Here is a 23,925-nt window from a genome sequence, read left to right on the forward strand (position 1 = left end):
AATGCGAACGAGCTATAAGTTAGGGCTTGCAGGAGAGGCACCATGCAGAAGTGTACAATAACCATACTCGCGTCGTGTCATGCTCTAATGGATGTCACCACATGCCACCAACCACTGCCACAACCTAAGCACACCACAATGCACAGCAATGCACGAGCAAGGCATAGCAGGAACTCAGAGAGTTTATGGGTTGAAGATGGGCATTAAAGGAAAGACTAAGCGAGGTGAGGCGATGGCAAGCTGCTGAAGTAGTGGGCAGTGAAGAATGAAAGAGGTGGATGGCGGGCTGGGATGTATGGCTGCACACACCACAGAGAGGCCATCAAGAGTTACTGGCGTTAGATAATAGTGGACACGAAAATGAATTTCTGTGGAACAACCACTGATACCAGCAGATGCACCCAAACCACTCCCTTAAAGCAGAGTTAAAATGGAATGTGTGGGAAGAGAAAGAAGAAATGAAAGCACAAAAGAATTTTGTCTGTTTTTACTCTTGCTTATATCTTAATTTTAACACACATTGAGGCCACCTGATAATATGTTAACTGGTTTAACAGACTCAACTATAGGGCACCACCACAAGTGGATGAATCAAGTTATAAAAACCAGGTCCAGGATGGCAAGATCAATTATTACAGTTTACCCTGGCATTATGAAGCTCGGAGCTTAGTGCGAATGATCAACCTACGACCCCTGTCAGGCAGTGGTTTGGTAAGTCTTTCATCAGCACCAGCAGCCTACTGCCTAATAAAAAACAGCTTCCAGGGAACTGGAAATCAGAAATATAAAGCACCGGTCAACAGTGGCATTGCCCTAAAATTGCGCAGACTAGTTTTTATGATATGCCACTATCCAGTGTTCAGTTGTATCTTCAATCCTTGCAATCTTCAACCGATCAGCGGCCTTCGAGGTTCAATGTACAAACTCAACTGAAGGATATCCAGTTTTGGACCTAGTGGCCTTCCGCCATGCATGCTGTGGAGTGTACACTGCACTGCTGTAAAATGAACAAAGGCAGGACATAACCCGCAGTTTGGTCACATTATTTCTGGAGTGTGATTGCTTTATACCAATATCTCAAACCTTTAGTTACCAATCAGTAATAAAGTAGATTACATGGCTTTTCTTAAGGCATATTTAGGTACCATATGAATACTATTCACTCGTCTCCCATCCATCACTTGATAAAAAAAGGCTTTGAAAGGAAAGTGGGCATCACTAGTCAAATTCAATCTTTGGACAGGTGAGTGATCAGATCATTTTCAGTAGTTGTAAATTTCAGTTTAAATGGCTAACTTAAGTGGAAGAGACCTTTGTTTATCGGACAATCTAATTTCTCCCTCTCTACCACCAGAAGTGGATGAGAGGTCTAAATAAACTACTCTCAACTGAGACTGTATCCTGAAATCAAAAAGAGTAGATACTAAAGTTGTGTCTTGTGGCTATGTCAGTTACGCATTTGACCATACAGAGGCCTATGCCACAAACCAAACATGGCACTAACAAAAGGCTTCCAGGGAAACGATCAATACAATCTGGCATGTTCTCATAGGGGCATGCTGAAAACCCATTTGGGTAAAATGAGTTTTTAATTGTACCACGGCTGAAGGTGAAAAAGATACACAGATAAGTATAATTCAAAGTTAATTCTTGCATTAAAATTATTAACATTAGCATAGCATATAAATTGAACTCATATACTTATGATGGCTTTAAAACAAAGTAAATAACCGGTGAATCACTCGAACCACATGGTGACGATCTTACACATCAGGGTTGGAAACTGTTACTTACTAGGTAGCCGTATAAGAGTCAAGCAAGTTCTCAAACTGATCTACCTTAAAGGATTCAATGAATGCACTGCTACCCTTGTTCGGCTCTCAAAGTCCTGAGGCCGACAACACTTCATTTTAAGCAATTCAAGATTTTCAAAGACGTTAATCAAAACTATTAAGTAAGAGTAGATACATCATTTTTTTCGTACAAAACACAAAGTGTTAAGAAAAACAAACATAAAAGAAGCATTTTAGTTCATGCTTCGAGCCAACCAAGATGGTGTTTCCTTGAAGTATTGTGTGTGCCTGCTCCTCTACCAATGGAGCTGCAGACAAGTTCTAAACCTACATGATAAAATTAATGAAGCCTATAAGGACGTTTCATTCAGAAAATAAAGTCGTTCGATGCTAGCACTTAGACAGACTACCCCCAAACCACTGCTGAACATGCGGTGCTCCAGTTAGTTACACCATCCCATGGTGAGTATAACAGAGGCAAAATGAAGCCACAACTCTCCTACATAGATCGGCCAACTCCTGTCATAAACTGAACTCCAGCCTTGGAGTTTTGCATCCAAATCTGAGAAGAGAAGACATCAATAATCTGGATGGGTCACTGTAAAAATCTTCAAACCTTGAAAACGGCTCCGTGTTAAACGTGATAGTTAACTTTCATATGGAAGTCCCCTAAACCTATGATTGTTACTTCTATAAACTGCACGCATGGGAATGTACCCTGTTCTACTTAAAGTACTAAGTATTGCTCATAAGAACTCTATACAAAATGCACAAAGACCCTTAGTAAAACTATACAAATAAGAATATTTTAATTGTTGAAGAATGGAAGGCTGATTCCACTTAAACTGGCCTGGGCTGGACAATCAAGTAGTGAATAAGGCTGAAAACTAATTTTGCAAAGATGGTTGAATGACAAGGAATAGTTTCTTTGCCACCTCCAAGCAATCACTCTCCAGGTGGATTGTTGCGTGTATTCTGTGATGTTACCAGCTAGCTAATAAAACTCTTCCTCGCAGACCAAAAGCACACTCTACCAGAGGCAAGCCAACCAGGAATGCCTTAATGAGAAATATCCCCTTAGCAGACATCTGCAAAGCTGCTACATGGAGGGCTGTCCACTCGTTCACTAAGCACTACTGTCTTGATTCTGATACGAGGACAGATGCTCAAGTAGGACAGTCTTCTTTCAGAAATCTCTTTGCTTGATTAAGTATCTCATTATTGTTCTGTCTACTCCACCGCTTTCAGGGGGATGGGCTCGCTACTCTATTCAACCTTTATGACTCTACATGGAAATCCCCTACGAGAGAAGGAATAGTTTCTTACCTGTAACTCCAGTTCTCTCATAGGGGTATTTCCATGATAGTCATAAGCAACCCTCCCTCCTCCCTGGTGGACTCGAGAAAATAATATATATCAGGTTTCTCTATAAATCAGTTAGTACAGCCTACAAAAAGAACTGAAGTAACTGCCTCTCACTAGGCATGATGGGATACTGGAGGTCTAGAAGTTCTTAAAGACACAGTCTCCTTTTTCTACCTTTATAATGGCAGCCTTTGGGCTAAACTGCCCTACACTCCTACATCCTTATCTTAGATTATAAAAAGGTTTGTGAAAGATTTTTTCTGTAATTTGTCTAATTATTCATGCATTTGAATGCATGTCTCCTTCATCAATTTCCCTTTTGTATCAAACAAGATGAAGAATTGTGGCCACTGTAGCCTATCATTTAGGCTGCATACTGACATTCTTAAGTGATTATACATGCCTTCCTGAAGAAAAGCAAACATCAAAACTTAAGAAGACATATTGGAAAAACTGCTCTGGAGACCCCGCAGGCAGGCGAAACTATTCAACGCTAATGACTAGACATGGAAATCCTCTATGAGAGAAAGGTAAGTTTAGAAATGTATGTCTGAGTGGCTATTCCAAGAATACCCCTACACATACGTTCACAGCAAAACAATTCTAATTTGTTGATAGGTACCTTTTGAGCTTCTCTGGGGGTAACATGGCTTAGATAAGTATGTTTGTAAAGTCATGAAAAACTACAAATCCACCAACTGTGCACAGGTGTCTGGAGAGTGCTCAACCTAACAGGATGCTTGTACTGTGCTCAGCCAACAGAAGGTAGCGTTGGCCTGCTTGGTTTCAAGCTTTGACAGGAAAGGAATGGCATTTAGGTGTGGGGGGGAATAGTGAAGAACAGGGCACTGGCCTGGGAAAGAGTGCAGGGATTGAGGGGAGGAAGGGTTCAGCAAGGAGGCATAGGAGGACCTTGTTTCAGTACCTGTTCCATTAGCGAGCGCTGTTACCAGTAGGTCCTTGCACTGTCCGAGGGCTTAAACTGCCAGCTCAAATGGCTGCTACTGTCCAAGGCAGCCAAATACAACTGTGATGTTGCAGGAAAGAGAGACAAAAAAGAGTGGAGCCTCAACGTGCATGAAAAACAGTGCAAGCAAGTGACACACTGTGTTAAGAAAATATGACTCTGTGCCAGTCAGGGGGAGCGCTGCACCTTCATAAGGGATTAGCCATAGTGTGAGAAGGGAGGAAATAAGGGGAGGAATGATTAAGGAAGAATATACACTTAAGGAGGTAACAAGCAGATAAATAGCAACAGATGTCGGTTTCTATGCTGCTGAGAAACCACCATGAGATATAGACCTTGGCCTTGTCCATACATGCCCTAGCCACTCTACTTCAGGAAAATCTTTCTTTGGGTATTCTGCTAAAGTTGCACATTTCTTTTCCTGTAATGTTGTTTATGCACACAGACAGATGAGCAATTGTTAGTTTCACCTACCTCCATCAGAGTGACTGCTACAATCATATATGAACATAGCTGTGTTTCGAATAAGCTACAGTGAGGATCATTGATAAATGTAGGATAGTGCTTTCACTTATTCTGCCTGCGAGGGAAAGCTAGCTCCAATCGTGTTCAGAGCCTTTAAACAAATTATTTTAAAATTAGTCATGTCAGGCATTGTAAGCAGCATTCCGAATTTATGATGGTTATAAGGCCATCCAGAGAGAATGTTAGGGGAAGCTACAGTTAAAATCGAGGGTGTTTCAATTGAAAGTCATGTGCTCTAGTTAGTATGCGACTTCTTCATAGAAGACACAATATATCATTTCTAAAGAGAAACTAAATGGCTTGCCGGGGGCCATCCTTGATGTTTAAAGCTGGTTACAGATGTGCGCTGGCAACAGGAGACCTCCTCTAGAGGAGAGCTGCTTTCTCCATCCACATTATCAATAAAAAAAATAGTGATTTGCAAACAACACTTCAAAAATACGACCAGCTTAATTAGATAAGGCGCTAAGGAAAATAAACTTTTGGACTAGCATTTCCTTCAACGGTATATTCTGAAGGCCCCTGGGATATGACTATTAATACTACATACCCAATAATTTACAGTATGAGGTTGTGTTTAAGCGAATTAGAGAAAAAACACTGAAATCAAAGACTACTGCACACCAACAGAAAATGGAGATAAACAAAAGTCATCAGGAATAACAACCATCTACTGCTTTCAGGAGCACTTCTAGAAAGAAGTCATTGAAAAAAGGTAACGTTACCTGAAAACAAGACTAACTACAGCCTTGCAATCTAACGACAAACACTTCACGACACACACAATTTACACACTGGGACGAGATCTCATAAGGCGAAGGTCCTACAGTGGTGTTACAAAGGCCCCTGCAGCCACTGTGGTGCGGGGGCGAGCTCCATGGGGCCCCCTCAGCAGAGTACACTGTGCACGGGCAGCAGGCCCCCATGTGGAGGGGGCCCCCTACAGCCACTTTGCGGGGGAGGGGACAAAGGGGAGACTCAAGTTTTGTTACGCCACTGATATCCTATTGACAAATAATACTGCATCAACTAGCTTTGACAACATGCACTTTTGGGGCCATGTGATTTCACGTACGCATCTCATGAGGGACTAGGCCATCTGCTATGAAGACGGTGTTGTTGTGCGAGTGGCTTAATTTTTCTTGACCATGTGTTTTCGGACAGATGATCTCAGACTACCAAGGACCTTCAGTCATTTATTTTCCTGTGTTGCCCGTGTGTACCCACTCTCTGCGCTTGTACGTGAGCCTATCTATGATTAGAGAGGCAAGCAACTGCATTTAGAGCAGTCTACGCAGAGGACACTGTTTGTAGGTAAAACAATGTGCAATATTATCTGTGAGAACAGGCTTGGATGGAAAGTAGAAGGAACACGTTTATAGAAGAGGATGCAATTTGAAGTTGACACTGGAACAGCTTAGGGCGGACATGAGCACAGACAGCAACGTCCATATTAAGGAGAATTGCAGGACATTGGTATTAAAGAAAGGATACAAAAGCAGGTCAAAAATGCCGGACAGATGCACTGGATGCACCTACTCTCTTTTGTTAACACATTAAAACGAGAACTCGGAGAATCCATGTCCTGACTTCGAAGCCACATGATCTGTAAGAATTCTAATGTGTCATGAACAGTTAATACACAACAAATGTTCAAGACCCTAAATACAGAGGCCGGCGCCCAAACATACACCAGATTCCGCTGTTTGTTACAGTGCAGGTGCTGCCGGTTACCTATGATAGTTACAAAGAAACAGTTACACATTGTAGCACAGTACAACACAGTGACGTACACAGGAAGGAAAGGCTGTAGGACACAGGAACAAGCACTGAGGTTAAAAGAGGTAATATACAGGGTTCTACTTAGTTTGTACAGCGTGGAATGCAAGGGCAGATCCTGCTTCCGTGCACAAGTCTTGCTGATGGAAATCGAAGGCGAGTCCCATTTGGCATAAAATTAGAGCTTGTTTTCTGTACAGTTTCTTTCTATTTATTGGGCAGAGGCTTACTGTTTCTGCTCTGTGTGTCTTTAACATGATTTAGGATGCTTTAAGGTGTACCACTGCTGGTGAAACATCCCATTTTGTGATTTATCTGCCACCTCATCTCTTTTTTGCTAATACCTGCTGCAACACAGTGTAGCTTCAAACAACTGAGATTCCCTACCACCCTATGGTACTCCCTGGTCCTACAGCATGGCTCCCACTCCTACCACGCTTCGCTAGTCAGTGTGACTGACGAGGCGTGGTAGGAGTGGGAGCCATGTTGTAGGGTACTGCAGTAACACATGTCTCCCTTTCTTCAGACAGTGATCAGCTAAAGTTCTACTTCCAGGCAGCATGAAAGAGCCAAGAAAAACAAAACCTCAAAAACCTAAAGGACAAACTGTACCATGCAAAAATATCCACCTAGAAAAATACTGACATGCACAGTGACCCAAATGGTCTGAGGATGGATTTAGAGTAGCAATTTATGTCAGTTATATAATAATGTCCTCATTTCAAGTCAGTGGTAGTTCCTATTCAGGAACAAACCCAAAAGCAGGAAAACTGGTGCTGTAACAGCTGCTCCCTCACCCCGCACGAATATCGCCCAGGAGACCTGATGGAACCTTTGTAGAGGGAATACAGCACTTTTCAACTTTTGTAGGTCAGAAAGAGCTTAAACATTCAGCATGACCATCTTATTCACATTCTGAAATATGAAATTCAGAAAGATGAGATAATACTACGTCCGGCTGTATGTCTATTTGTAGGGTGTGGAATACTAGGGCATTCAGAATGAGGCTGTGAGCGAGAATGATGATTGGTTGGGAATGGAAATGTTTGACAGGTCAATATTTTTCGAGGTGGACATTTTTGAAGTCACTATTTTAGGTTTTTATTTTAGCAGAATTTATTCTTGAATTTATATTTTCACATGGAACTAATCTGGCCTCTTCCTCAGGACTGATCTACCAAACCTACATTCAACTTAATTCTTAACTACATCAAAGTAACACTAGACTTTCATACTAATGCTCTGCAGATAGGATGTTGCTTGCGGGTAGACACACTGCTGGTTCCCCTAACCTAGTAGTGGAAATGGAGCGGAAGCATGCCAGCCGAGGTCATGTTAGCTTGTATTACATGTTCTGTGTGCTTTGTCTTTCCCAGCAAAATGAGTCTAAGCTTTACAGAGCCCAGACACAGCTGCCAAGTTTAGTCTCCCTCGAACAGCTGCACACTTCAAGGAAAGAAGGTAACAAATATACACTTACAGAAGGAGGCGGTGACTCTCGGCCAATCAGTGGGGTGTTTTCACACCTAGGATTCTGGAAGTTTGCATTCTGACTCCTGTGAAAGGCATAAGATGCACACACCAATTAAAAACATGCTGCATCTCAGAGGCAAGGGTGCAGGCACTAATCACCAACATCCATAAACCCACATTACCAGCATCACTGTGTACTCTGTCAATGGGCGAAGGTCTATTTGAGGAGTGTTACTGGCAAGAATATGTTCAATATAAAACACGCTACGAGTGTAAGTAGTAACCGCCATATTCATGTGATTCTGGTATGAGACTACTGAAAAAGGCTTACAGCTCACTGAATAGTGAGGCACCAGTGTGATGCTAAATCATAGGGCCCTCAGCAGAAACTTATGAATGGACCTGAGTCTTCCATAGCTCAAACACTCACTAGCCTTAGGTTGGATGGAGCCTACTGAAGGGTTGGGCCCCCCAAAGTGTTGGGGGAATGTGTTACACCCCAGGAGTGAGGTGATACACTAAGTTGTGCTTTTGAAGGCAAGACCAAGTTGAATTCTGTCAATAAAATGGCAATTCGCTCCACATACTATTAGCCATATTATGGCAAGACCTTTAGTGATGAATCTTCCAACAAAGACTATCCGCAACTATGGGTAATCCCTTCACTAAAACTCAACAGAAGCATGTTAACTTCCTGAACAACTTTATGGGTAAAAATAAGGGGGATGCTCCTCAGAATACTTGTGCAGGACATTGGAAACTGTGGCTGTGCCTGCTCAGCCAGTTACCCTCTGACCGCTACCCTTTACTCACATGTATTCAGTAACGGGGGCATTGCTGACAGTGTGTGCCGCCGCTGGGATGCTGGTCTCACTGCCGTAGCTGCTCCCGCAGCTGTACAGGCTAGGCATGTGAACCCTGTACAGATTGTCGTGGGTCTGTCTGTTCCCCTGTGTTGTAGATTCCTCCTCACCATCCTCATCTGAGCTCCTGCGGGCAAGGAAAGACGACTCTGGTTATCCATAACATATGCAAAGCAAATGTATCAGGTCCAGAAATACAGTGCGAGAGAAATCATCAGTTCTACTATCCTCAAAGTAATGCCCATACAAATGGGTCACATGGTATCAAAATTGTCAAGTAATTGCAATGCAAAACGTTCCCGAATCCTTTATCCTTCCTCGCTCTATAACGCCCTGAAAGACTCCAGTACTTATCCCTCCCCTTAAACAAACCATAAGTAGCAAAATAACATGCAGGCAACAAGGCATTCAGTGTGTCCAAACAGGGTTTTTGCAACATTTTAAAGATCTTGGAGTAGATCACATAAAGTGGGCTTTGAAGTGCTGATTTAAGATATGTCTACGGCACAGGTGGGGGGCTGACTTGTGCCTTAAACAGTTGAAGAGGTAGAGCAGCCCTATGTGACCATCTGGGGCAGTGATAAATGAATGATTGTCACTTGACCTTTAAAGGAACGTGCTGCGTTTAGTTGAACATGTAGCCATAAGGTGACATTGCCAAAGTAACTACAGAGCAAAACACAACAACTTAACACAGAAGATAACAATACAAAACCTGGGGCACAACAAAACAAACAAAACTCAATTCAACACTCAGAGTACAACATGCCAACATCAAAATGCAAAACACTAAACAGTACACCACTGCAGCACAACCTAAAAACAGAGCACAATACAAAAATAACACAACAGCACAACACAATGACACACAAACTACAGAGTAAAAAAGGCAGAACACAGTGACACAAGAGATAAACTAACATGGTATGACATAAAAACACAATATGACACTTCTGCGACTGTGACAAAAATCAGAAAAGGTGCAACACTACAATAAAACATAACACAACATAGTTGTAAATGTGTCATATTTTATTGTTTTGTATTGTGGCTTTTGGGTGTTGTGCTGGTATGCTGGGTTGTACCAGTGCGTTTTTTTAGTTGTGTTTTGTCTTGTTACTGTGTTGATCTGTTCCATTGTGTTGGAGCAGTTGTGTCATATATTGGATGCACTGTTGTTGAACTGTTGTTGTTGAACTTCTGTTATGGGATTTGGGATACTGTGATTAGTGTTGTACCTTACTGTGTTGCTTTTATGTTGCGGTCTCTCAACTGAGGTCAGTCTGCTTAAACATGTTCACATTTTACGCACACATTGCCACACCCACAAATCTACTTTCATAGTACGAGTAGAAAGTGTTTGCAGCAAGCAATGACTTGCTCAAGCCCAAAGATATGTAATAGCTCCAAACAAATGTGTTTCGTGATCCAGTCTTTTCTGCTTTCAACAGAAAGCCAGGCAAGCATAACAGCATGGGTTTAAAGCAGCAACCTAAGGGCCTGCTAAAAAAATATATATATATTTATCGCACCGTGGACCAGCCTAACACTCGCCCCACCCTAACACTCGCCTAGGAGGGGAATTCACCACTTCAATGTATCATTATGAAAACAAGTATGAATAATTGCCAAAATAAGCTGATCTTGATAAAAAACAAACAACGGTACAACACATAATGATGCATTTGTTTAAGTGAAGGATTCATGAATGAACTGGCTTTTTCACGGTTAGTCTGGGACTTAAACAAGCTCCAAGTACATTGAAGCTTGAAGTAGGGGTTAAAAGTACGTGCAAAAGGAATTCAAAGTTTGGGTGCGAGTTTCATTGTGAAGGAAAGCAAGATATTCCCCACTGTGACTGTCCACAGCGTGTGCACTCAGTAGCCAAGTCCTCTGGACTATGAGCTCTTATGAGTGGCATACTGGGCTATAAACAGGAAGTGGCGGGAGCCGTTGAAACCACGTGGGGTTGTGGGCACGGTCTTCTCGATGGTGTGTTTGCAGTGTTATGTAGGACTTCGCGGAAGGTGGTTTGAAGTTTTGGTGAGCTTGAATAGAAGTGGGAATTGTAGTAATGCCCACTTCTACCAGTTAGCCCTTTGGGGGCAACACTGGCAAGCACACTGTCTTGAGCAGACATTTTCCACCGGCAGACAAGAATAGATAGATGCTGGAACTTACATGCTGCTTTGCAATCCAAGCATCTCGTGTCATCTCAGACTAATAATTGCCTCAGCTGGATTTAGACCCTGGTGCTGGTGGAAAACAAATGGCAATGATGTGGGTGAAGTGAAGGTGCATTTAGCAGCGAGAGAAGGCACGCTCCGCCCAACAGGGCATACAGCACGGGGCAAAGGTCCGCCCACTTCAGTCATTGGCTCCATAGCACTCTGAGTGACAGCATTTTGTCTGATCACATATGCGCGTCCATCTAAACAGATGTGCACCTCAGTGCTAGGAACGATGAGCAATACTTTACTTTGCTACTATTTATTTATTTCTATTCTTTTATATTTCTCTGGTCAGTCATTTTGTGCTTATAAGCTAAGCCTTCATATTAGAGTAACTTAAAGACAATAGAACTTTTTTCATTGCACTAAAAAGAAACACGTGTTTCAAAACTATAATGGGTTTCTCTGCCTGCCTGCCATGAAGCATCTTACTGTTTACATAAAATGCTGTGCAATTATTTTTATTTACATTTCTAATTGCAAGTGTGCAACATGCTTCCTTTTTTCTGGTCTTATTTTTTTATTTTATTTTATGGTATATGATTGTAAATTGCAACAAAACACTTACAAGAAAATTAACCACTACACCAGCTTGCCGAGGCCAGATCTATTTGCTTTGCCAAGACTTGTTTTTATAGGTTTTATTTACTACATGAGGGCGGCTAAAATGCTGAGGATGTTACTGGGGTTTACCTGAAAGTTGGGGGAAGTAAATGTTTGAATTAGAATCTATTAAAAACCGATGGATCAAAAGAAAAAAAACAGATATCAGATTTAAAATTATATAAATTAAATATATAGCGCTGGCACCACACCCTTACAAGATACAGGGAATGTAAAAATGAAAGAGGGGTAAAAGAGTAACTTTTTTTACGTTGATAACTGATTTTGTTACTGATATAACAGAGATCTAATGTGATTGAGGAAGCCACTGTATCATACGGAAAAGTTAGCTATATGCAGAAATTAGACTTAGTGGAATATATGTTCAAATAAACGAATTTAATAACTGTCGTGACCCCTATTTGTTGAATTCAACGGACCGGACGGCGCTATCGCCTAATGCTTGCTCAGCCTGCGAACAGAAAGGTCATACGTTGAGGTAGCAGTGACATCTAGTGTTCCATCTTAGTATTTCAGTGAAGACTTCCGAACTGACGTTCTTAATGATGTTAGTATGTATGTATGTACAGCAGCAAATCTACACATTATGTACTGGCGGTATGATGAATGGGACAGCTGCAGTCAATAGGAACAAAATCCTGAAGGATATGTCAAAAAAGGACGTTCTTTGGAATTCCTTTTATTTTAACATGGCTTTTTTATCGCAAAATGTTTGAAAGGGGAATAACATGAACCCAACCTCTTCCCAAAATGAAATTTCTAATTTCAACAGAGGTATGTCTCTGCACATTTTACCTAAACATTGCATAGGCTACTGGCGTTATTCCGTGTGGGTGGAACTTCGACACACACAGAATCAAGAGGTTATGTCACTAGCACCAAAGCGAGGTATGCAGGGTAACTTTATATGATGGCAACAATATTTTGACCCCAGGTAGCCTCACTGACTTCAGGGTTTACAAACAAAATGCACCATGATACTCCAAACCCTTTTCACAGGCATCAGTCGAATGCTGTTTCATTCTTTAATGTGAAATACTGTTCACTTCAAGATATGTCCTGATGTGAATACTCTATTATGAGATTCAGATCATAAGAGAAGAAGAATCGTTTTAACTTGTGTTAAATGTACACCGCACGTCACTGAGCTTTTTTAGATTTTAGCATTTTTATTGAGCGCAAACTCGACCTGGGGGTTTTGGGGTGCTTTACATGAGCGTCAGTGACATTACTTGCACAAGGATACATTAATGTTTTGAGGCTCAGGGAGATTAAAACCCTCAGGTACAAACATTACATTTATGAAATCGTAAATTGTGAAAAGTAATGATTCACAATTTGCAATTTTTTTAATAGAATGTACAAAATGGATCTGTTCGAAGCGGTCGCTATTTGCACCCCAACTTCTAACAAATCCATAGGTATTTTGAGAACTGACCTATGTATTAATAGGTTGGTTCTCAAAATACCGATGCGTAGTGGGTCGCAATTCGAGCTACCTCATTAATACGCATGTAGTAGGTCATACACTGAGTCCCATCTAGTGCTCAAAGATCACATCATTGCTCTCGGAGTTTCTGGCGATGGACATCAAGGTGGGGTTGGATCGCTGAATTTATGCTCATAAACAAATGAACAAATTACTGATATGCTCTCCACACAGGTAACCACTTAGGACATCAAACGCAGAGCTTATATAGGCTACTTGTGTGCACAAAGCAGATCTGGGAGGAAAAATATTATGCTGAAGATGTACTTCAAAGGCCTTTTTGTGTGGTTATTTTGAAATGATTGAAAGCGATGAACACTGAAATAATCAAGAAATTAAGAAAAATAATATTTGAAGTTGGATAATAAATCTATGAACTTTCTTTATTACCTTTAAGATATGAGTCTTTTAGATTAATAAAGTATGTTTTGTTTCGTGCTTTAGATTAATAATGAAGCTTTCAGTTTTATGCGTAGCAGGGACTCGGCAAAGAATTCTGAATTGTGCCAGCTTGAATTAATGTTAATGGTCTTTAAAAAATTGTCCATTGTATGGATCAGACCATTAAACAATTGAAAGAGGCTTCTTTTCATGTGTGACTTGTTGCCTTGAATAGTTATTAAAAGCTGTTTCTGTAGTATAGGTGATAATCTCAACATCGGAGTCCGGCTAACAATTATGTACAAACCCCAGTTGTGTGAACCTCATACTTATGAACGATTTGCAATCGATTTTTTTAGGAAGGGACAAAAGATATAAACAAACGATCAGGGTTGACTAGCATTTTTTCCATTTGTTCACAGCCACCACTACATCTGAATATTTTGTTTGCCTTTTTTCAAAGTAAATTGCCTATATCGGTGCTAATTAATGTAATTACTCTGTACTGTAGAATGCTTATGTGTAATAGTTACTATCTGAGACAAACACAAAAAGTGAACTTTTACTACACCAGATACAGGTTACACTATCTCTTGTCTGCAGTCTCACCAAGAGCTGCACGGCAAGCAACAATGTTCCCATGCCGCACACTCCATAATGTGGCATACTAAGATGGACAGAGACAATCATGAAGTCACTTATTACTTTACCGAACACACTGTGTTTCAAAACTGCGTCTAGCAAAATGGGCCAGTCCTACACTTATCACAAAAGGATGTGCCAAAGCTCCTAGGAGAGGCATTTCTTCTTAACAGATGAAACCAGCACAGCTGAATATCAGATACAAAGATGCCTTTACGATGCATATAATTCAACAAGTTGATAACACGTTTGCACCTTTACCACAAATGTGCTTGTTCTAAATGCCGCCACTCGAGATATACATGCATATATATTCCCTGAAAAAACAAAGATTAAAGTGACATAGGTATGGTAACCATTTCTTACTTTATATTACAAAAACACTTAAAAAATTTAATAACAAAAAAAAAAGGTTTATAGTGATGATATAGCTAGGTTAAAATGTCTGTTTTTACGTAAGATGTTTTACTAAACACTGAAATTCACAAGTTATAACTAACTAAAGTAATTATAACTCGTGCCTCTGCCATGCACAATGTTGTTGCCAATGAAGCAATTTCAGCTGTATTAATGTTATCAATAATGTCACAGAATATGGAATGAGTGATATTATGTGTGGTCATAAGCAGTGCACTGCAAGGGCACAAGTTACAGTCACTTCGGTTGACTATAACTGTTGAATTTCAGTGTTTTTTTTTTTAATGTTACGTTGAAGCTCATATTTTCACCTATGTCATTTTGATTTTTTCAGTGAAATGTTTTTTTTTAAATGTACAGTGAGATATTTTTTACCATACCTAACTATAACGTCACTTTAACCACTGTTTTCTTCAGTGAATTAATTTCATTTTTTTTCTTTTTACTGTAAAGTAATATTTTATGACTATAGGTAACTATACCAACAACCCCGCTGCAGGGCCTGGCCAACCGCTCGTACGCTGCTTCCATACCACAGACACTCATGTCCCACCCCCTTTTTATTTTGTTAATTTTTTTCTTATTCCGTGGGACTCTTGCAAGTGGCACTGCAGCCCCTGTACTCCAGCGAGAGTCCAGTGGAATCACAGCCCTGCCCAAAATATAAAATAAATGTGGCCTGAACAGGCCTTCTCAGATTGCCTCACTAGATTCCAGGGGTAAGGCACCCCTTCCATTCCCTATTAAGTGTTACTTTTGTTTTCCTATTCAGGACACAGGGACCAAGTCCTCTTGTCCTCTAATAGCGGCTGCAACATTTCTACTCATGTTGTGCCCAGCCAATCAAAGCATCCCATGGGTGCGAGACGGTCGATGGGAGGGGAAGCAGCCCCCTCTATCATTTGAAGCTGCATGCCTGCGGGACTCCTGTGAGAGTCCTGCAAACCCAACTACCGAGACATACTTCAATCTTGAACCCTAATGTCTCAAACACTACTGAACTGATTTCCACCAAATTACAAAAGCACACTTTCCAGGTACAGATCTAGCTTTCTGCCAAATTTGGTTTAATTTAGTTCAGCCATTCGGGCCGTAACCCGTTCAAAAATGTCTATAGAGATTGCATGGAGAAATTGTGTTTTGGGGCAGCCCTTTTTTCTCGGCTCCCACTTGACAGATCGCCCGAAACTTTCAAGGAAGGAGCTTAGGTGAATTAACTTTTTTTTCTCCCTTGAGAAAGTTTTGTGACTATTCATCAAATGGTGCCCAAGTTATTAGCAAAACAAAAAAATCAATTCCCTATGGTAACTTGGTCCGAACTGTAACTACATAGTGGTGAGCCTTTTTTCATAGATAGCTATAAATTAGGTGGCACAACAACTCAACTTTTCTTTTATTCCAACGAGGATTACACACAAAAACCTATGAGATATTACTTACTTTTTTGTTTGCAATACCTGCTTGAATAAAAGAAAAGTTGACTTTGTCTGTTGGTGTGTGTGTGTGTGGTGCCTCTTAAAAAAACTTGAACCCTAGAACCTGTATGCTTATCAATCCGTACACCCTAAATACCCCTTACTTCCCAATAGCCTTCCCTGAACCCCAAGAACTACCCTGTTCCCTAACTCAATCTTGAACTCTAAAACCTGTACATGTACTCATACAAATCCCTGAAACCCAAATACACCTTACTAGCCTGTGCACTTACAAATCAATGAATACCCCCAAATACACCTTAATGCCCTGTATATTTACTCATCCCGAAACCCAACATTCCTTTAGTGTCATTTATCTTCACTCACTTCTAAAACATAAAATCCATTCCACTCCATAGCCTTACCCATCCATGAACCCCTAAATACGCCTTGCTGAACGTTGCCTTTAACTATACTTGAACTGAAAAACCTCTTACTACCTGGTATACTTATTCATTTCTGATCCCCTAAATAAATATCACCCATCCTTGAACTTTAAAACCCCTTACTTTGCCCATCTCTAAGCCCATAAAACCTTTACTACCCTGTACACTTACCCATCTCTGAACCTTAAAAAAAAAAAAACTTACCAATACTTACCCATCCCTGAATCCCTTAAAATTACTTACACCTCTTAATTCCCATATGTGCCTTAACCATACATGCCAATAATTTAGAGGAGATTTTTGGAAACATAACCGGGAGACTGTAATTTTACTATTGACTTCTACTGAAGCAGATGCAATCTCAGACTGAAGACCGCAACAAAAATAAAAGCCATTTGTGGCTACAAAAATCGTGAGTCTCCCGCCTGAATCGGGTCTATTGGCATGTACACCTAATATGAGTTAAAGAAACACTTACATACGCTGTAAAGTCCGGCGTTGTAAAGTACTGAAAATGCCCCTCGTTGCACTTACCTGCATTGTAAGACCGCGTTGTAACCGCCATTTACCAGCACAGCCCCCAAACCAATTCATATCAGAAACTAAATCTTGAAATGGTTTAATACCGTGGTACTCATAGTATGGCCCATGGGCCGCCAGGGCCCCGCAGACCTTCCTTGGCGGACCTTCCGGTGCAGTTACTATAAAAAACTCACAAGAGCGGTGCTGCTACTATAAAAAACACACAAGACAGTCATAGACACAAAAGAGGGCTGCTGTAGCATGCGCAATAGACGAGGGGCCCGCTTCTGTTTTTACTGGAGCCGTTGTGACGTCACACGCTTGCACTGGTGGGAAGCAAAGGCCCCTTTAAAGGCAGCAGACTTTTACGGGATCTTTTGGAAGCGTCCTGCTACCTGCGCCGCCCACAGCCTGATTTGTGCACACTGCCTGCAGTCAGCCCTCTCTGCTGAAGTGCTCGTGGGACCACCTCCTGCAAAGGTAAGCCAGCAGAAATGTTTTTACAGCCCTGCAACCCGCTGGGCTATTATCTGGGTATCCCTACCACCGGATCTGGACCGGTACACGCAGGGGCATCGGCGGAGGCAGGGAATTTAAACATGTGAAGTGGGGCACCTCAGTCTATGTGTGGCTATGGCAAATAGGCAGCACAGGCCCCATTATAAATCTCCTTCAATCTATGTCCAGGAGCCCCACAACAAACAAGAAGTTGCTGGGCGCCACTAGTTCTGACTCTGCCCATGCTGGCCCCCTCCAGAAGGAGTGTTTCAGTGGTACTGAGTGTGTTCCAGCCACCAAGAGCCGACCTTCTTTCTGCTATTTCTTGCTAACTCGATAGTCTGCTTCTCTATTGTGCCCTACTGTATTTTCCTCTGTGGTTCCCTGACAAACCTGACATTTCAAGCATACTTTTACCAAAAGGTATCTAGTAACTTTTACAGCATGAACCTACTCTATATTTCCAAACACCAATTACAGAGCAGTATTTTTAAGGTGGAGGGTGTGAGGGATAATTAATAGTAACAAAAGTTATGCGACAGTGTGTCCCGCCTGAATTTCCTTCGGAATTAGGAAGTCTACACAACAGTACTTTGTAAAGTCGTATTTCAAGCCCAAATTTCAGCAACATCAATTTAATTTAGTGGCACAGTGCCAATGTATGCCCCGTTTATGTGTAATGTAGACAAGATATCTTTCTAAAGATTTTATAGCAGGGTAGCATATTTGAAACGTTTGCATGACCCATCCAGCTATGGTTCTCTTTCCCCTTGATTCATGAGGTTTGTGCAATAACAATTGTTGCCTGTTTACGAACTCATCTTCTTCTCAGAAATACATTATTGCTCTTCTAACATGTGAAGCATGCAATGCCCTTTCAGATGGAGTTGTTGGATGTTGTAAAAAAAGGATGGGAGGTGACTAATGTGATTAAAAAGATAGATACATTCCCCTTTACTATGAATTTTGGGTCTGTCTTTGTGTATTTATAGGTAAGGCTTTTTAAACTAGAAATGCCTTCACCATGATTAATGACAGTTGTTAATTGAATACTTTGGCTCTTCCATGTAGCCTGGAACGGCTGACAAATGCATCTTACTCATAGCATAAATTAGACTGAGGTATAGTAAATGCATAATAAGACACTGAAGCATGACTCCTTTATCTGTTTGTACTGTCTTGTATCTATTAATATACAGCAAGGTGACAAAACATTTTCACTTTGCGGTGTAACACTGCCCATTGCTGGCTATCTTGCCTCTTTTTTAAAACTCCTTATACGTGTATTGCAGGTAATAGTTCCAAACACCAAAACTTCAGGAGAAAAGATACTCCGCTGAGACTTGGATTCTGAGTGCCATATTATGCTCTGTCAAATGCATTAGACACGAGTACCATAGTTGCCAGACCCATCGTGGTGCAACGAAATTCATTATCATGTGTGACTTTGGATGCCGTTTGATTACTCTGGGGGAACCGCATAAAGACATTTGTGGTACCAGCAACAGTGTATTCCCCTTGGAAAGTGAGTGCGTGCATCGTAACAAGAAATATTGGCATTCTCCATTTTCTCCCGACATAAATAGGCCTATACTGGGTTCTCCCGATTGTTTGAAAATATATTTCACAACACTATGGTCAAACTCCCTTTCATATGAAATGCCTACTTAGCATGCTTGCGTGACATTTTGCTGTGACGTTCATTTCGTATGTGAAGACCCTACTGGGAACTGCCCGTGCCCAAGCTCTGGTGCCAACAGTGTGTAGCAGTTTGCATCTCTTTCTTTGATTTCGTTAATGTAGAGGTATTGACCATCTACACCTGTGCCACTTTGTCTTCCATTTGAATTAGAAAGGCTTTCAACACTGAGAAACAGTCTTTAGTTCTCAGAAATTTACATAATTGATTCTTGAGGTGTCCAATACCCCAATATTTGCAATTGATGTCAATGTGACCAGTGTGTGTGAGGCATCTGTTGGTATTGTTATTAGAGAGTCTGGTGGTCTAAATCTTCTTTCACTTGTCATGTTAACTTGTGTGCACTGCTTCACTTTGTGACTACTCTCCCTGTCCATGACACCGGAAATGCTCCCTGTCCCTGACACCTCTGGTTCATTAGCAAGTTCTGTTTTGGGCACATGTGTAACAAAGCATACTGTATCAAGCTGTTACAGAAGACCATAATTCCCATCAACTTCATAACTGTTCTCAATGACAGCGAGTGTGATGTGTGGTAACGGTAAGCCTGTTACTGAAATGCCTGGAATCGCTCTTTGATGTTGCAACCTTCTCTGTGGCCATGTCTATCTCAAGTCCCAAAGATATCTTACGTTGAGAATGAGGGTAAAGATTTCTTCTGACTGACACTGAAACCCAAAGAGTACACTAATATCATCACCTGTTTTACACTGTCCTGGCATTGTTCCGTTTTATGAGTTATAGTACATGTTTGGGCTGTCACCCAAGAAGTACCACCACTACAGCAGGAAACTTGTGTGAATAACCTCTGTGCTGATTTGATAACAAAAGGTAGTACTTTGAATTGGTAATATATGCCAACCTCTTTCCTACTGCATGCCCTAAAAATAGTAATCCTAAAACATTCCTAATGCTTTGGATGCATGGAAATGAGCACCTCACCATGAGATACTTCTAGCCCAGCAGAGGTCTTACATCTTGCAAGATAGTTGCCTTGAAGTTCTGTGGTGAGACATGTTTGTTCAATTCGTAGGTTGCATACTGGTCTCAGTGGTAATTCTTAATTTGCTATGAGCATACACACAGATTAAACTCCTCGATTTCCACCAATTGTGTGTTGATGCCTCTATTGCTCGCTTGAGCATTGATTCCAGCACTTACTATATGAGTAGATGAAGATGATCTTTTTGATGTGTGCATATTATAGTCTGGCATTAGGAGGTTTTTGTGTGTGCTCCATGTAGTAGCCTTATTGATGATGTTTAACACCCGTTTGTCCAAGATTACTACCTCCTATTTTTCTAGGCAATATTTCCTCCCAACGCAGTAAGGTTTGGGGGTTGAATGTTGTTGTGCTCTACTGCTTGAGGCAGGGGTTTCTGTGTTCTGCTCTCGGCAAAGATAATATTGTTTTCCCCGTTTGTTTTAAATTGTGTTCAGCCTTGTACTGTGTGTAGGCTTGTTGGGGGTATCGGTGTCTACCCTGGACTCTACTTTATGTAGACACACATACATTGAGTCCTCCTGTATGGCTCTGCTCCATGGACATTACCCTCACATCATCCTTCTTCATTATTTCTAATGCCTCTTCACCAGACCACATGCTCGCTCCCAGCATAAATCTTTGATGATTTCCCCCAAGTCTTGCTCCCATGCCATTTTTGCTTTGCACACATCTTTCGCCAGGTCTGCACAGATATGATGCCTAGCAAGTTGCAAGAATAATTACAAAAAATCCTTTTTATAACATGATTCTCTGGGATTGGACAAAGGCCAGCATGAATGTTAACAATTACATGCTTAATCATGGGTGTGCATCCTTTCTTTTTTACACATCACTTTGATTTACTTTGGTGTTGCTCACAGAGGTCTGTAGCGAGACGCAGTGTCGGTCCATCGGTCATGAGGCAGTGCTGGCCCATTGGTCGTGATGTGTAGGTCCATCGGTCGGGAGGAGGTGTCGGTCCATCGGCTCAGAGGGGAAAATCTGATTCCAGATCCTTGTTACTCATTGCACAGTAACAAACCCTCCTGAGAGCTCTGCAATGGCCTGCAGTCCAGTTACAAAGCCTTGCAAACGACCCAGATCCATACAGAGTGAACACAGGTCATCCAGGCAGCATGGGAAGGAGAGTACTTGTTTTTTTAAATGGCTAAAGGAGAAAGCCACCTGTTTGCTTTGAAAAGAGAAAGTATTTTATTTTGTGTGTAGGTCCATTAGTGGAACGGCACAACATAACTCGACACGCAGGATTTACTGAGAACTTCCCATTGCACTAAATATTGCGTTCAGCAAAAGTGGCATCATTAAAGCAATCTCTTCTTTCCCAGCAGAAGATCTTCCTTTGCCAAATGAAGGAATCTGACACAGTTACAGAAGCATCATTCGAAATATGCTACTTGCTTGCCAAACATAAGAAGCCATTCAAAGAGGCAGAGCTTGTGTAGAAATGTTTCCTTTCAGCAGCTGAAATTTTGTTTGAAAGCTACAGTAACAAAGGCAGCATTTTAAAAGATATTGGTGCATTACAGCTATCGGATTCCACTTGTGCACGCAGAATAGAGGCAATGGCTGAAAATGTCCAGGAGCAGGTGATCAAAGCAGTCAGAGAGTCACCGTTCTTCAGCACTGCCATGGATGAGTCCACAGATATAGGTGATGTGGCCCAGTTATTAGTTAGGGTGAGGCATTTGGACCAATCGCTTCATCCCAAAGAAGAGCTCCTGTGCCTTCTATCACTGCAAGGGCACACAAGAGGAGAAGATATTCTGGACAGTATCTGCAACTACTTTGAAACGCATCACAAACCACTGGACAATCTTGTCAGCATCACAACAGATGGTGCTCCTGCTGTGGTAGGCCATGACAGAGGCTCTGTATCTCTGCTTAAAAAGAGGCTCACCGGCCAGACTGTAATACACTGCCACTGCATTATTCATCAGGAAGTTTTGTGTGCAAACTTAAAGCACGGAGAACTGAATAACGTCCTAAAGCTTGCAGTGAAAATTGTTAATTTTATTTGTGCCACCGCCCTTAACCATAGACTTTTTAAGGCTATGCTGCACTATTCTGAAGCTGAATAATCAGACCTCTTGATGCACACTGAAGTGCGGTGGCTAAGCAAAGGAAAGGTTCCGGAGCGGTTCATTGCTTTGCTTCCTGAAATTGAACAATTTGTAAACAGGAGAGGTCAAACATTCCCAGAACTAAAGGATGTGAAATGGCTTTTAATGCTCCATTTTCTTTAAGATCTATTTGCACACTTCAATGCTCTCAATTTGATGCTGCAAGGCAAACAAACAAGCTTGTGTGGTCCATGATGAGTGGTATTTATTCATTTGAAAGTAAGCTTGCGCTATTCAAAGAACAACTAGATGTTGCTGACTTCACCCACTTTCCAAAACTGTTGGCTGTGACTCAGAGGTTTCCAAAAGCACAGGAAATGCTACCAACGCTAAATCTTGGTGCATGTCTTGAGGAGATTTCTGGAGAGATTAAAAGGTGATTTTCTCAATTCAGAGTCCTCATCCCTCTGTTCAACCCCTGGATGGTGATTGCACGAAATCTTGATGTTGTTGAACTTATTGGCATGAAAAGGCCGCAAGCACAAATGGAGCTGATAGACATGCAGCACACCTCAGCTCTCTAAACATCTTTTTTGGGGCAGGCACCAAAAGAATTCTGGAACATTGTGCATTCTGGCAAATTTCCTGTTCTTTTTTCAGAGGCCCAGAAAGTAATTTGTATGTTTGGGTCAACATATGTTTGTAAAAGTTTGTTTTCCACAATGGGACTGTTGAAGAGTAAACTCAGAAATAAGCTAACAGACTTACATCTGGATCAGCTCTTACGGCTTGCCATTTCAGACAGAATACCAGATTACAGGACACTAATAGGAGACTTGAAGTGTAAAATAAGTTCTTAGTATGTCTTACCTATTTTTTGGACTAAGATAAACCTATGCTGCATTGGGCCTGTGCTGAATATCCAGTTAACAAGGATTACCATGCAATGCCTCGTAAGACTGCTATTGTTTGATAATAAAACTTTTTTCAAAATGTTCTCCTTGTAGCTTTGTAGTTATATCTGGCTTAAAAATGCAGCACTGTCTAGCAATGTTTTGAAAGGGGGGGAGGGGTTGTGACCCCCTAGTAGCCCCATCCATGACCCCGACCGCCGGCCCATCGGTGCAGCCCTCAGCCACAAACCATACTGCAATTTTGGCCCCCGAAAAAAAGTTTGTGAGTACCCATAGTTTAACAGATTCCTCACCAAAATATCTTACAATTGTGTTAAAATGCATCCCCTACGTGCCGTCATTAGAAATAGTGACAATATTAAACTGAAACCAAAAACTCGAAATATAACTTTACAACTACTTAAATTATTTTTTTCCTGCTTACCTAATTATTGTTTTAGAAATCTTTTTTTTTTTTTTTTTAGCAATCATGCTGATGGCACCCTTTAAGCGTGTATCGTTGTTATTACTCAAAGTCCACAAGATGGCAGCAGAGAACTACTTGAGAAAAAAGCAAAATGTTCGTCGAATTGACGTGAAAACTCTATGGCATAGCGTCTCCTCTACGTTCAAAACATTTAGGCCTTTTTTAAGCAAGTCTTTAAATTTAGGCTGGGACGCAGTCCGGTAATTGTCCGTATCACCTACAATTCTATATACGTTTCACAAATATTCCATCCTACTGCTTGCTGCGTGCCAAATCAATTACAGAAATAACTACGCACACTTACAGTTGTGTGAAGTGCAGTATTTAAAGGAACACGTTTTAAACTGAAG

At 41.2% G+C, this 23,925-nt stretch overlaps 1 protein-coding gene across 2 annotated transcripts in view; it reads right to left on the reverse strand.

Annotated features, from left to right (window-relative positions):
- TTYH3 (tweety family member 3) overlaps positions 1-23,925 on the reverse strand; it is a 283,690-nt gene that overhangs the window by 42,185 nt on the left and 217,580 nt on the right. For both annotated transcript variants that reach the window (XM_069209948.1, XM_069209947.1), the window contains exons 12-13: positions 8,716-8,892; positions 7,910-7,985 (exon numbers count right to left, since the gene is read on the reverse strand). In XM_069209948.1, coding sequence (XP_069066049.1) covers positions 7,910-7,985; positions 8,716-8,892 — 253 coding nt within the window. The remainder of the gene's footprint in view (positions 1-7,909; positions 7,986-8,715; positions 8,893-23,925) is intronic.

This window comes from Pleurodeles waltl, chromosome 10, assembly GCF_031143425.1.
Source record: "Pleurodeles waltl isolate 20211129_DDA chromosome 10, aPleWal1.hap1.20221129, whole genome shotgun sequence".
In the NCBI taxonomy this organism is placed as follows: domain Eukaryota; kingdom Metazoa; phylum Chordata; class Amphibia; order Caudata; family Salamandridae; genus Pleurodeles; species Pleurodeles waltl.